Source organism: Syngnathus leptorhynchus, chromosome 17 (assembly GCF_054491065.1).
Source record: "Syngnathus leptorhynchus isolate UIUO chromosome 17, UIUO_Slep, whole genome shotgun sequence".
NCBI classification, from domain to species: domain Eukaryota; kingdom Metazoa; phylum Chordata; class Actinopteri; order Syngnathiformes; family Syngnathidae; genus Syngnathus; species Syngnathus leptorhynchus.
Window position 1 is genome coordinate 4,848,600 of NC_141211.1, and position 15,345 is coordinate 4,863,944.

General features: G+C 39.9%; 2 protein-coding genes across 2 annotated transcripts; both read left to right on the forward strand.

Moving 5' to 3' along the window:
• The first annotated feature begins 488 nt into the window (after positions 1–488).
• On the forward strand, positions 489–7,925 carry ripk4 (receptor-interacting serine-threonine kinase 4). The gene is made up of 8 exons (XM_085936562.1): positions 489–801; positions 3,780–4,071; positions 4,818–4,966; positions 5,060–5,109; positions 5,252–5,410; positions 5,497–5,609; positions 6,064–6,307; positions 6,380–7,925. Exons 1-8 carry the CDS (start codon positions 620–622, stop codon positions 7,564–7,566), a joined length of 2,376 nt encoding a protein of 791 aa, XP_085792688.1. The 5' UTR covers positions 489–619; the 3' UTR covers positions 7,567–7,925.
• Positions 7,926–11,240: 3,315 nt separating this feature from the next.
• Positions 11,241–15,237, forward strand: c17h21orf91 (chromosome 17 C21orf91 homolog). The gene is made up of 5 exons (XM_085936746.1): positions 11,241–11,380; positions 11,938–12,083; positions 13,091–13,561; positions 13,772–13,834; positions 13,994–15,237. The coding sequence occupies exons 2-5, from the start codon at positions 11,957–11,959 to the stop codon at positions 14,179–14,181; spliced, it is 849 nt and encodes a 282-aa protein (XP_085792872.1). The 5' UTR covers positions 11,241–11,380; positions 11,938–11,956; the 3' UTR covers positions 14,182–15,237.
• The last annotated feature ends 108 nt before the right edge of the window (positions 15,238–15,345 follow it).

Here is a 15,345-nt window from a genome sequence, read left to right on the forward strand (position 1 = left end):
AAAGGCAATGTGAAATAAATGATACTGTACATTTAATCAACATTATGCATGTGAACATAGTCTCAGATTTTTTTTCCCATCAATTTTTTTATTTTTTCTCATATTGTCATAATTTAATCCCATTAACTTGCCTGCTTCTTCTTACATATTGCTGGCCCATTTGACCAGAGGCAACAGCGACAAAGTAACTTGATTCTCACTGTTGCTGATCTTGAGTACATTGCGCAAACCGGGTGACTGTTATCAGATGACCCATTATTGTTCTGCCAAAGTTCCGGCCTACATTGACACAAGAATACGTATGTGAGATGACACATTCCTGATTTGACTGACTATGAATATATTTTCCATTTGACCATCAGAAATAAGAGTAGATCTAGATTTGTGGCCTTCATGGTGGAGCCTGTGAACGCTTCCATTTGTGCATGATGCTGCCAAAGCAGGAAATGATGTCACTGCAGGAGGCTCCACCTTATTTTACACCTGAAGAGAGGGAGAGGCCAGGCTGGGTTAGACAAAAAGAAAAACAAGGAAGTGCTCACTAGTAGCTGAGTTTGGTTGATCACTCGTACACTTTGTGCCGGGGAGAAAAGAGGAGCTGATCCCTTCCAGCACGGATATGGACGATCCCGATTTACCATATGGGAATATGGGACTGCTCAGGACCTTTGATTCATCCGAGTTCTGCAGGTGGGAGAAAATTGGCTCAGGTGGATTTGGACAAGTATACAAAGTCCGGCATGTTCAGTGGAAAACATGGCTGGCTATCAAATGCCCTCCTTGCCTTCATGTGGATGACAAGTAAGTCTTTCAAATAATGGAGTGATGTCCAAATCTCATTTCCGTCATTGATTAAGATTAGAACTGAATGACATTGAAAATTAATCTGATATGATTTTTTTCCTCCCTTATTGGGATTTTAAATGTGGGTTTCTTTTCCCTGCAAGGTTTATTTATTTATTTTTAAAAGCCCAAGCAATAAATTCATCTGCATGACCAAAACAATATCAAATTTATACATAAATAATTTTGGTTTTATAGGCTAGGCTCGTGCTAAAAGGTTAACCATGAATTGATATTAAAGAGAGTTTATCTAAAGACAGTTTCTCTACTTCAAAATGAGTTATTAATTAAAGTTAAATACAACAACAAACCTTTATGGCATAAACCAGTAAATCATAAACCAGTAAGTCATAAATTACTGGACTATGCAAACAGTGACTTCAATGACTTTATCATTTCATCTTTCCATGTCTCCCAAAACAATATGTGAACTTTTTAAGCACTGTCTGAACTTACGTAAACACTATATAAAGCATTATGTAAACTTTACATACATTGTATATATATATATTTTTTTTTAAATGTAGCCTTTGTGATTTGAAAACTGCATTCTACTACTATGCAATGTTTTTTTTCCACTGTTCACCTGCATGTTGGTAAAAATAATATTCTTCCATTGTAGAAATGCAAATTTTCACCTTTGCTTAAAACTGATATAATCATCCGTCAATCCAAGGGAGGGGTTGTTTTGAAAAATGACGTTGCCCAAATCTACTCAACAATGTAAAGTATGTAAATGATCCTTTCAATTGTGTGGAATTTGCATCTTAAAGCCACCAGAGCAACTGTTGATTCAGTCTCAACTAGTTTACAGGCTAAATATAAACGACCTGATGTGAACTACGGCCACAAAGACACTATTTTTATTTTTTCTTGATACTGCACTGGCCCGGAAAGAAGAGTTCTTATCCCATTCATACAAATACCTAATCAATCAATTGATATTAAAGAGACACAAACGCTCATCCATAGTGTATAAATGACAGTCATTTTTAATTTTGTAAATATGATTTAACTTATGTGAGCATTAGCAATAAACTGTTACTTTGCACACATCAAGTCAGATCACAAAAAGTAAAGTGATGATTTTAGTACACTTCCCCCAAGGTTGTGGCGCAACTCCCAAGCTGAACCCCGAAGCCAAGATGTTATCAACCCTAAACATCTCCAAAGTACATCTTCAGGACATTTAGCCTGCTCCTTCACTGACCCGCAAAAGACTCAAAGGCACCTTTTGTGTGGCACACACCATAATAGAAGCTGTAAAACCAGTCCGACCGGGCCTGGTGGGAACATTGTTTGGTCCTGTTTGCATCAAGTCAAAGAACTTAATGCCCACCTTCTTATATAATGCCTTTTTTTCCCCCCTCTGAGAGTTTGCACCATTTTTTTTTTCCTTTTATGTATCTTACATTCAACAAGGAGCAGTCATTAATTGGAAGACTGACACAACGATGCCCGTCATGCATGGACTACGTCAATGAAAAGATTACATAAACTGTCTGTATTTGTTTTGTTTCTTTCTGACTTTCAAGCACTCTGTGTGTCCTTTTTTTTTTTTTTTTTTTTTTTTTTAAATCTTTTTAGACACCTGTTGATTTATATTACTGTGGTGTTCAGCTTGATTCAAATTACAATTCTAGTTTTATCATAATCATCTGCATGGTAGACAATTCACAAGTGAGGACAATTTGTAGAAAATTTCAAACATCTATGATTAATGTCATTGATGTCCAAAGATGCATCGGATGCTAAAAAAAGCACGAGACAACTATAATTTTCCTGGTATGTAGCCTACGTAAATGATTGATGTGTCATTATTGTTGCTGATGATCAGTTGCTAGGCAGAAGTTACGTGCCACCTGATTAAAATAATGCCAGTCATGCTTGATATGCTGTTTGAATCATTAGCTGAGACAAGTAGAGCCATCTGAAACACATGAGTTATAAATATCATTCTTGATATTTGAAATTTCCCACCCTAGGTTTCTAAATTGAATCTGAAACTTCTTTCATTTCACTAAAAGTAAAATTCCCACTAAGTTACTTTGGTCTTTCCCACGCATTCCAAAATGGCAAGAATTTATCTTTATCTAAAGCCCATTAAGAGGTTGTATTTTTAAAACGGTGTTTGCCTGAGATATTTGCTCTGAGTGCACGAATTGTGTTGCAGTGATGTCAACGGGGCCAGCGGGGAGATAACGGCAGCTTAGCAAAGGTTGAGCAACACGGAACAGGAGCGTTCACTCACCTGCAGCATTCCAGGCTCATTTGGAATGGGGGGAAAAATGTGCTTAAAAAAAAAATCTTCTTTAGTCCCTAAATCATAAATCAAATCTGAACAATAATACATCCAAATCTTTATCATTTTATTTTTTCAGGTTTCATAAAACAATTATATGTAAACAATTTATCTTCACACATTATGCAAAAAAATAAATTAAATCAGCATTTATATATGTATTAAAAAATAAAGCACCAGCTGAAATTAAAAGAATTATATTTATTTGTTCGTTGTTTAATTCTTCAAATAGTTTAAAAGTGTACAAGGTCTTGGCTCCAAGGTTAATGTTAGTAAACATTTACCCTAACTGTTAATCTAGTCAGCATGGTATGCAGGCTCCTGACATTTGATTTGGGTCTGAAGTTAAATATTACAGGTCAGTGAGCAAAGCATGAGCCTCCAAATGATTTGGTTAATGTTTTCTAAGAGGCTGACTCAAATATGTGATTAAAGAAGTTGAACATTGCACGTTTGTTGACTTAAATATCGATTAGGATTATTCAAACAACAGATTGGAAAAAATACGGTTTATGTTGATGGATATATTTGAACTCTATTTAGGTTACATTTGTCTTTTAGATATCAATAAAGCAGCAATGACTTTTCTAGCTAGCAATTTCTAATGTGGTCTTCTATTTTGTCATTTGCTCAGGGAGCGGTCAGAGCTGCTGGAGGAGGCCAAGAAAATGGAAGCAGCCAAGTTCCGATACATCTTGCCTGTGTATGGGATCTGCGAGGATCCGCAGGGTCTGGTGATGGAATACATGGAGACGGGTTCCCTGGAAAACTTGCTGGCTACGGAGCCGCTGCCATGGGAGCTCCGCTTCCGTATCATCCACGAGACGGCTGTGGGGATGAACTTCTTACACTGTATGAACCCGCCCCTGCTCCATCTGGACCTGAAGCCTGCCAACATCTTGCTGGATGCCCACTACCACGTCAAGGTGTGTTTTCCACCTATGCTACCAAAACCACTTATTGCGTATGTAATCATTTGATCATAAATATTTTGAACAGGTCAACTTGTGATGATCCAATAGTGCATCTGTATCATCATAATACAATTTTCCATGATAATTACTTTTTATTTCTTTATTATTATTATTTATTTTTTGACTTTATTTGTGGCAAAAATCAAAGCATTATAATTTCACAAATGAATATTAATGTTTAAAAGAATAACTCAAATACAAAACTATTCACATACTTATTTACTACTTGCATTCCATCAATGCACAATAAAATGTGATGTTTTAAATAAATAACCAATTAATAAATGATGTCCCGGTGAGAAAGTTAACTTGTTTTCACCCAGGAAACTACCCGTTAATTTGACCCTACCTTGCCTTTCCTGTTGATCCGTTTAAAAATGACGGCCATCGCATTGTCTTTTTACTCTGAGCAGTTGAATGGAAATGAATGCAGTAGGCGGACAGCATCCATTTAAGTATAATAGCTGCATGTAAACACTTTTTCCAGGCTTGTCCCTACAGGATTCCTTTAGTTCCTGTGACTGTATCTGTCTATGCGTGGGCGTGCTCACTCTACCATGAAGGACTGGCCTCTCCTGCCTGTGCTGCATGCCGGGACATGGCTCCTGGAGCTTTGCTGCTTCTCTCCACTTAGTCACAAGAACCCTATGAGATGGGTACTTCTTGCTAAGGTTCCTTATCTGGTCTCTTTCTTGTAGATATCAGATTTTGGCCTGGCTCGCTGGAACGGGCTGTCACGAGCCGATGACATCAGTCGGGACGGCTTCTGCGGTACCATCGCCTACCTGCCGCCTGAAAGCATCATTGAGAAAGACAGAGTGTCTGATACCAAACATGACATATACAGGTTGGATTATTATTATTTATTTTTTTGGAAGCTTCGAATAAACTACTACTCTAATGTCTGTTGTTAAAACGCCATGCTATATTTCCCACCCAGTTTTTCCATTGTCATCTGGGGCATCCTCACTCAGAAGAAACCCTATCAAGGTGAGACCAATGTAATGTTTGAGTAATATAGAAAAAGAATTCTTAGCCCCAAAAAAATATTTTTGCTACCATACAATAGTCATTTATATGAAATGTGTCTGTTTGAGAGATATGAAGTTTCTTGTGGTTATTTTCCCCCAAGGAGAGAACAACATCTTGCAGATCATGGTGAAGGTGGTGAAAGGGGTGCGTCCAGATCTTGGTGCAGTGCCACGGAGCCGTCCTACTGCTTGTACTGGCTTTCTAAGTCTAATGCAACGCTGTTGGGCAACTAGTCCTGAGGCCAGACCTAGCTTCCAGGGTAAGTTTTATTTGATTTTTTTTTTTTTTTTGCTTTATCTCGTTTTAAAGTACATTTATTTTAGTTATGATTGTTGATTTGTCCAGACATCACATCAGAAGCTGAAGCTCTATGTTGTAAACCTCAAGAGGAGCCCAAGACTCCGACCTTGCCAGAGTCCGAGTCTACTTCCTGTGACGTTCTGTCCCTTCACCACAAGGTAGGGGAAGCAAGAGCGACTAAATGGTCATTAGAAATAAATGTAACATGTAAAACAATTTTAAAAAAAAATTCACAGGTATGAAGTTTATTTATTCTCAACATCTGTTCAGTGTTGTTTATGAATGTGTGGATGAATGAACATAATTTTTTTTAAAAATTTCCATGGCTAGATGTATCTGCAAAGGTGTTCCAAACGCTATTATTATTATTTCCCGAGTGAATATTTGATTAGAACAACAGTGACGTGGCCAAGGAAGAATGTTAACTGATGAGTGTCACATGTGCCTTGTTGATTTTTGTGACAAGACAAATAATATGCTGCCTCAAAGCCAAAATTGGCAGTTATTACTGAATATTCATCAGTCTGTTCAAATTAAAAGATTCTGGATTTAAGTGAACGACAGATATTAAAAGAAACGTGTCTTTTTTTCCATCTTCTATTCTCTCCACAGGTTAAAAACGATAACCAAGCAATTCGTCCGGTCTCGGCCATGTTGCCCGAAAAAGACTACAGTCTGTCCGAGCTGTTGACCCAGGTGGATTCTGGAATCTCCAGGAGTTTTGATCGACTAAAGGAAGAAAGTTGCCGCAGCAAAGACAATACTTGCAAGAGATTGTCTGGCATGTCCTCTGCAGATTCAGCCTTCTCTTCGCAAGACTCTATAACGCTCTCTTTTGAGAAGGAAAGCACCATCGGTAAGGGTTGACCTTAAAGTCAAAGGTCGAATAGCAGCTCACGTTGAACGGTATCTTCTTTCCAATCTGTAGATTCCGCCGAGGTTCACAAAAGAAAGTTATGTGACGCCATTCGAACCAAGGACATTGCGAAGCTGATGAAGATCCTCCAACCGCAGGATGTTGATCTTCTCCTCGACGGAGGAGGTAGCCTCCTGCATCACGCCGTCACCTTGGACAATGAGGAAGCCATCAAGTTCCTTTTGTTGAACAACGCCAATCCCAACCTCGCCAACACGCGGGGCTCCACCCCCCTCCACATGGCCACCGAGAAGCACTTGAAACCACTGGTGGAACTTCTTCTGGGCCGGCGGAGCACCAACATCAACGCCAAGGATGAGGATCAGTTTACAGCTTTGCACTGGGCGTCCCAGAATGGCGACGAGGCCATGACGCGCCTGCTGCTCGACCGCGGGGCGGCCATCAACGAGACCGACGGTCAAGGGCGAACTCCCGCTCACGTGGCTTGCCAGCACGGCCAGGAGAACGTCGTCCGCGTGCTGCTGAGCCGCGGCGCCGACGTTCGAATCAAAGGCAAGGACAATTGGACGGCGTTGCACTTCGCCGCCTGGCAGGGTCACCTGGGAATCGTGAAACTGCTGATAAAGCAGGCCGGCGCCGACGTCAACGGCCAGACGACGGACGGCCGCACGCCACTGCATTTAGCCTGCCAGAGGGGGCACTACCGAGTGGCCCGAATCCTAATCGAACTGAAAGCAGACATTCATATGAAAACCTCGGAGTTAAACACGCCCTTGCACGTTGCGGCAGAAACCAGTCACACCAGCACATCCCGCCTCCTGATCAAACACCACGCGGATATCCACGCCGAGAACAGCCAAGGATTTACTCCTCTCCACTTGGCCTCCCAGCGAGGCCACCTGGCCACAGTCAAGATGTTAATAGAAGAGGGGGCCGATCCTCACAAAGTAACCCGGGCCCAACGCAGCCCCTACCGCCTGGCGGCAGAAAACGGACAGTCTGCAGTTCTGAAAGAACTCTTCCTTCACTCTCCAGATAGGGGCGCTCTTTCGAATGAGCCGGGCCCGGGGCCATACTTGCCGGAGGACTTAATTAGCAAAAGTTTGGCACCGCCTGAACCCGAGCAGACAGCAGAGTCAGTCAAATCACTCCAGAGGAGAGTCGTTATTCTCAAACTAACAGAGCGCAATGACAATCCCCAGGTGACCACCACACAATGTGCACCAGCTTTGTGCTAACTGGGAAAAAAAGACGCGTACAAAACTGTTAAAGAAAATATATGAATGTGTATATATAGTTGTATAAATTGCCGACGCCCATGTGGTGATTAGACGATCAATGGACCAGAATATGCTAAACACCTGCTCTTAGTATTTTATCATGCTTATAAAAGCTTCTATGTAAATGTGTATTTATGACCTATAGAGTTTACTTTTTTACCCATTTTTTAAAATTTGCTTGGATACTGTAAATAACTGATTACCTTTCCATTGTTTCAGAGTCATTATGGATTTTGAAAAGGTTTGACAATGTTCTATGCCTGTTGCATATCAGTGCTACATCAGGGATGTCATTAAAATACCTTGATAGGATTCAACAGCCTGTTTTTTTTTTATGCAAATATTCAATGTAATTATGATTTCACTAATTTGTGAACAAACATTAATACAAATTCCCTAAAATTATAAATTGGAGGAACTCAACAAATGACTTAAGGATAATGCTTGCTGTCTGCAGCCCAGGAAGCCTATGTGGCGGCCATCTTGGGAGGGTCAATGTTCCCATGAAAGACAATGTACAAAACTCGAAAATTAAGTCCTAATTTACTCATTTCTCAACTGATTTTTATTCATTGATTTTGTAATTGCCAAAATACATGCTATCAATATAGAACATCTGAAAAAAGGCTTTTTAAAAAAATAATAATAATAACTGTGAGGCTCTATACACACACACACACAATTGCTCGACATTCTACACAACCATCTGCAACACAATATATATTTTTTTAAATTCTGCTGATCTTTTTTGGGAGTTCTTTTTCACAATAATTGGAACTCCTAGTTCACAATTTGAATGCCACTCTCCATCAACCAGAGTCTATTTATAAGCAATAGAGTATCTTGTTTCACGTGTCTCACATTTAGTTCTCACAATTGCTCTCACCGCCGGCATGTGAGAAACAATCATCGTGCTTGACAACAGGCCGAGTTGGCATGTCTGCATCTGCACCCTCATCTTGAGTGAAATCACAGGGTTGTCTCCTCTCCCGACCCCACAGATCACGCTCAGGTTGGCAAGCATCATGGGAACTGGCCCCGAGGAGGATCACATGATGCATGCCTGATTAAGAAATGAGTGAGGGTGCTGACGTTTTTTTTTTACAATTGCTGCCTGTTGATTCGAACGTGTCATCACAAAACCTAGACAGCCTGAATACTTGGCACTTGGAACCCGAGGCATGTTGCACAGTGGCAAATGCGCAATTGTCCTGTTTTTCCAGAGAGATTGAAAATGAGTAGGCCTCTGCTTCCAGGTAATTTTTTCAGACCTACAGTAGCTCCTGTTATGTGGCATTATTGAGCCACAAGCTTTCATTTTTTATAAAAATGGTGTTGGTTTTATTAATGTCTTAAAATGCTTTCTGACTGGCAATATTTAGCACCATTTTAAAATAATAACAATCTGACTCTCCCTATACATCCTGAATTTCATTTTTTTTAATTTTGTAACTGTCATAATGTTTTGACAATTGAGAAAGGCCTATCTGGCTTTTTATTTTAAGGTCATTACTTTAAATGGAAAAAATGTGCATTGTGCAAATGAAGTTTTTTATAATATGTCCTTGGAGTTTATATTCTAATGTTTCATGAGTCATCTACCTTGTTTCTTTTTGACTGTCCTGTCTTCCCACTCAACATTTTGGCTCCTTCCTCTCAGTCTATGACGAATGATGGTGTCACTCACTCCAGGTTGTGACTGTGTCTGTTTGTGTAAGATACAACCGAGGGTAAAAGCCTGTGGATCTGCATTCACGAAACTAATATCGGCTGTCATAAACTCAACTGTGTTAATTACAGAGCATCTTATGATAGTGCGTATAAGTTCACCCTCCACTGTAAACAAGTTATGACATGATTTGTGTGTAATCATGCAATATTTTTTTTTGTTTACTGTACTTCCCCTGAGGGTCATTGTATTTTCTCCTCACACTGGAAAACATCAGGAGTGATATTTACTTTAAAATCTTTCAGAACAAACCCGTTATTGATCATATAAATTCCAAGTCGGAAAATGAACCAAACTTTATCAGCGTGTGATTGGTTCCGAAGGAAATATAGATCCAAGTGAATGCGAGGAACTGTTCCCCCCCCCTTACCCTATCTTTTCTCGTCCTCCTCATTTATTTGAACCTGACGGAACAAGCTAAACAAGATCTGAGACCTCGCCTCTTAAGACACAAGACGTGCGACAACATGTGCACGTCTCCTCCAGGCAAACACACGGACGTGGGCGCACTCACACGGCAATAATGGAGTACAGTACACAATTTATGGCCTGTTTCCTAGTGCTTGCACAATAACACTGAAATTGAATTGGAGCTTACTAGGTAAAAGGTTAGAACGTGATTTGAAATGATGTTACACATGACAGGTGGCAAATCCATGTGTTTGGAATCAGTAGACACCCATCTTTTATGGCCTAATGAGATTGCTTCCTGGAGATGTTTTGAGATTCAATTTGTGAGGATAAAGTCCACACAGGGGTGGGAAGACACACTATGATGTCACTACAAGGTAAACTGTGCTGGTACTGAGTCAACACATGCACCTCCTGCCAGCTAATAGAAAACTTTGCCAACATAACAGAGGTTCATTTATCATGTCGACACCCTGGAAATTAAAAATAAAAAAAATGCCTGGGGCCTTGAAGAGGGACGGGATTTGTGTTTTATGGACAGCATTTTTTCACAGGACAGTTACAGAAAGTCTCCTTTTTTTAAAATTGCTAATAGTATATAGTATGTAGTATTGTATATATTTTTACCATTTTTACTGTTGATTGTGATTATAAAAGTGGAATGAGTATGGTTTTGATTTGTTTTGTCTTACTTTTAGTTGCTTTTCAGGTCTTTTGCATTGACTCAGTCCCACCCAACATTTAATGTTATGTTCTGTTGTTCAAAATTGCACTGACTAACATGTCGTGATGGTCAAATTTGATTGTGTGTTTTTCTGAGTTAAATAAATTTAACTTTTTTCGAAATAACAAGATGTAATGTCTATTTTTAGCCACAAGACGGCGCAAATTATTTTCTCTCAAGCAAACTTGAGAACTCTGCTTCACGCCCGAGTATATACATTTTTGTAATAAGATAAATAAATAAATAAATAAATAAATAAATAAGTAAATAAATAAATAAATAAATAAATAAATGTATTAATAAAGCATTACGCGTATCTAATATGAATTATGGACTCTTTCTTCATCAGCACCAATGCATATGTGCAAGTGTGCGTCCCTCTCCTGTGCACGCATTACTTGTAAATGGGGATTTGATTAAAAAAAAATTCAAATAACAATGTAAATTATTATTATTATTATTATTATTATTATTATTATTATTATAACTGCATGGAAATATGTACGCTGACGACATCTGGAGGGCATATCATGTTGAGTTTGCAGGGGTGTATTAGAAGGAATTACAAGACGATTAAGTTAAAAAAAAGAATGTACCCCTAAAATCAATTCATCTATATACATTCATACACAATTTTTTGTCATCATAATTATTGTTTTCATTACTAATGTGCAAACGATTCTTGTTAAGAAATTTGTTTTCTTTCACTTCCCCGCCTTGGGTAAAGTAGTGGTACATTCCGATAGGAGCCAAGAGGTTTCTGTTAAGTGTTTTGGGATTTGCCGTGACGCGTGGTTGTTATCAGATGTTTGGGTACCTTCCCGAAAACCAAAGTGTGGCCCAAAAAGGCGACGACGAGTCCGTGGACAGTCTTTTTATGATAAGGTGGAGGAGACGACACTCGCTGGGTAAGACACTTTTGTGCTCTTCAACGCCGAATAACGGTCACGAATAATGCAATGTAACCACTCGAGGGGATGCTAGTTTGAGCTACTGTTACTAGCTTAACTTATTGTTAGCCGTTATTAGTTTCAACGAGATGGACACATACAGTCCATCAGTCGTATTATTTATACACCATCCAACTTTATGCAGTCAACGAGGAATCTGATCGAGTGTTAATCAAGATAACCAACGTAATCGTTTAGTCGCTAAACGTTGTGGAGGGGACACGGTGTATCGTTCGTGCAAACAAAACCACCTGCACCAAACAAAGAATCAGTTACGACAGATGATAAACTTTACTTCTTTCCTATTCTTCCTTTGGTGGGTGCGAAAGTTTCAGTGAAGCATTTATGTCAAGAGGCCTCTAATATCTGTTGCATTATTTTTCATTATAATCGATCGGAACGTCACTAGATTAAAATAACACAAAATATTTCTATACACAGCACATTAAGAAGAAGAAAAAAATCTTTCTGGTTGTGCAAGCTTCTTGTATTGAGCCATGTGATCCATTTCACAGTTGTGTCGCCCTACGCGCCATGGATGAAGAGGAGCAGTTTGTAAACATTGATCTGAATGATGACAATATCTGCAGTGTCTGCAAGCTGGAGACAGATACAGGGACCTTATCTTTCTGCCACGTTTGCTTTGAACTCAGCATTGAAGGTAGGACAACTATTGGTTTTCTTTTCTTTCCCTTTGAGCATCAATATATGTATGTACGTAGTTGTATAGACTCCGGAAGAAAAAAAAAACCCTGCAAAGTTTCACAATCAGTTCTATATATAAAGATATATTAAAGATCAGGAAGGGTAGTCTTTGTTGGTGTTCCGAGTAGATGTTTCCTGTTATTTCAAAATGCCAGCAGCGTAACGGGTTATCTTCTTTTGGGATTTCTCACTGGTGAAGACACATTGTATTGCTCCACTGCACCATGTGAGCTGTGGTCATTACGTAGCCTGAAGCCTCAACCCGGCAGAGAACAAGGGAGCTGCTGTGGTCTCAAAAATAATAACAAACACAAAAAAAACCATCAAGAATGGTATGGTTTATTTATTCACTTCAACGAAACACTAGAAATTCTTTCCAGAACTGTTTGGAGGGAATAGCAATTGAAATCCCTTTTGCTGGATTTTGTTTGCATTGAGATTGCGCTCTTCCATTATGGCGGGAATCTAAAGGCTTCGTTTGCTAAGCCCCCACACACCATATAAGCAGCTTTACCGGGAGGATTGTGATGGGTCAACTTGACAGTTTTAGCTTCCAGTGTGTATGCACAAACTTGACCACCTTCTATTTGTGCCGGGGGGAAAAAAATAAAAAAGCAAGCTTCAAAGTCGCTTCTTAATTGTCAATTGGTCCATTTCACGTCAGAATCACAGTGGACTCTTGCGGCTTGATTGCCCATCGTAAATGTCTAACTTTGTCTGCTGTGACCTTTCGAATGCCCAAGTACTCAAGTTACAGACTGGTTAACGATTAACATCCACATTCTTATTGGCTATCTTCCACGTCACTCACCAGGCCATGCCCAGCCTTTTAAAGCCACACACAATTCAAGTTACACGAAGAGAATGATACATGCAGATTTATTGATAATTGTTTTTTTTTTTTTAATTAATGCAAAACCAATGTTTGTTTTCGATTTGATTCTAGTGTTTGTGTCTTTCCAGGTGTTTGTGGTGCCACCCTATTACATTCAAAGTCTCTCCGCGGCCACAGAGAATGCTTTGAGAAATGTCACCTCATCGCCAACCAGAAGCTGTCACACTCCAAGGTCCCCCGAAGTGCCTACGAGGGCATGAAAGTGGCCCTCGGCCAAAAACTGAATCGTATCATCCAGTACGCCCAGAACAAAGACAATAGCTCTTCCAACAACAGTCTCAGCAGATGCGGGTCCAGGCTTCTTTGTTACAGCCAGCCCAGCGAACGCAAGCTGCTGCCTCAGTCGGAAGCCCAGGTGCCTCGCTACGCCCCCCGCTGGGAACCGGTGGAAGCGCCGCAGCTGCCTGAATTGAGGTTGCTGCAGAACTCGCAAGGGGACCTTTGGTCCAGCGACGGCAGGAAAGCTCTTCACATCCGGGAGTCCTCGTCAGCAGGAGGCCAGACCGAGAGCAAGCGTCGGGGCCACAGCAGAGATGAATGTGAGCCATTGTGGAATTTAACTACTACTGGTGGAAAGTTTCACGTTCAATGCTTGAGCGACATGACTCGGCACGTTCACATCATTTTGTGGTCGTCGTTCTGTTTTCAATTCATAGTGATGAATATTGACAACATGTCAAATGCATCTCTGCTTTTCATACAGAATCTGGATTCACATTTTGTTATTATTTCTTTATTTTGTTTTTTAGTGACTGAAAAGAGTGTGGATGAGCTCCATCACTTAAACGCCCAGCTTCTTATGAAGATTCAAAGTAAGTGGTGGGACTGAACAAGCGCGGCTAGCTCGTGTTGAACAGCGCTCATGTTTTGCAGAAAATAAACTATCATTCAATGTCCAAATTTGAAGGACAATGCAGGTTTTTGATTTATGTTCTCTGCTTTGACATTTTACATGACCTCTTCTTCCACAGAGGTCTTCGAAGAGCTGACTGCGGCCGTGCAGGAGAAGGATTCGCTGGCGTCTGAGCTGCACGTTCGTCACGTAGCCATCGAGCAGCTCTTCAAGAACTGTGCCAAACTGCCCTGGCTACACATTAGCAGGGCTGGCATCAAGACAAGCAGCAGCAGCAGCACCGGTATCGGAGGCCCCGTAGAGTGATGTTGAGTGCCGACGTGTCTTTGGGACACTGCTGAAAGTTGCTGCAATAAGACTGAGAACAAAATGCCCTCATTGGGGCTAGATAGCACTGAGCTCAGTATTAAGGGCTTGCTTGACAAACGGCTGAATTTTGCTCAAATTGCTAAAAGTCCAAGTCACTGGATTCATTTTTCTTTTTTTTTTTAAACCGTCTCTGCATTTTAAAACTTGACTTGCTTGATTTTCTGTTGCAACAATAGCATCCATGTTTGCAAGCTGCTTACTGGCATTTCAACTGCTTGTTGTGCTTCTTTGCTATCTTAACGTTTCTATACAGTAGATACCATAAAAAAAAAAAAAGAGTTTAACGGTGATGGTTACATAATTGTATCACAAAGGACCTTACATTATTGCAATATGACATACAACCTTGAAAAGAGCACAAGTCTGTAGAAAACAACCAAAGGGAGAACTGGTAAACTAAGGCTTTATAACCATTGATCTTGTATAGCTTATACCCCCCCCCCCCCCTTTCAAAAAAATGCTTCTCTTCTTCATTACTTCATTCAAGCTTCCTCTGAAAAAGTATTGCTGTTGTACACAGATGCATGAGGAAATGTTAACAATCTATTTTATTGTCAAACCAAAGTAGGTTCAAATTCTGTGCTTCAAACGCCACAAACGGATCTTGCAACAGTCAACTGTGATTTACTTGTGCTTTGATGTTTAGAATCAATTCCACAGCATATTTACTTTGAGAACGATGTCATTCTTTCCGTTTTCATCCATGTGAAGTTTTATGAATGTGTGATGGACTTGATACAATGTTTTATACAAGATAAATGTTTTAGTTAATGAGATGAAAAATCTATGCAAAAGAGAAGCAGATCATTTCGAAGCCTTATCCAAACAATTATTTGTCCAAGGACGACTCTTAGCTGCAGAATCACATTCACGGTTAAAAAGAATTTCAAGTTGTTATTGCTATATTGCTTTCATTCTCTCTTTGTAAGAGAGTCTTAATTTGACCCTTTTTGGGGTTTAGCTCTTCTTGAAACATATATTTTTTTAGCTTAATGTGTGTCTAAAGGTTGTGGGATTTTTATGTTTTGAATACGGATGCTGTGTATTTTTGTACCTTGTGCGAAAATGGCCGTGCTCATCTATGCCTTTGTTCAGCAGAGT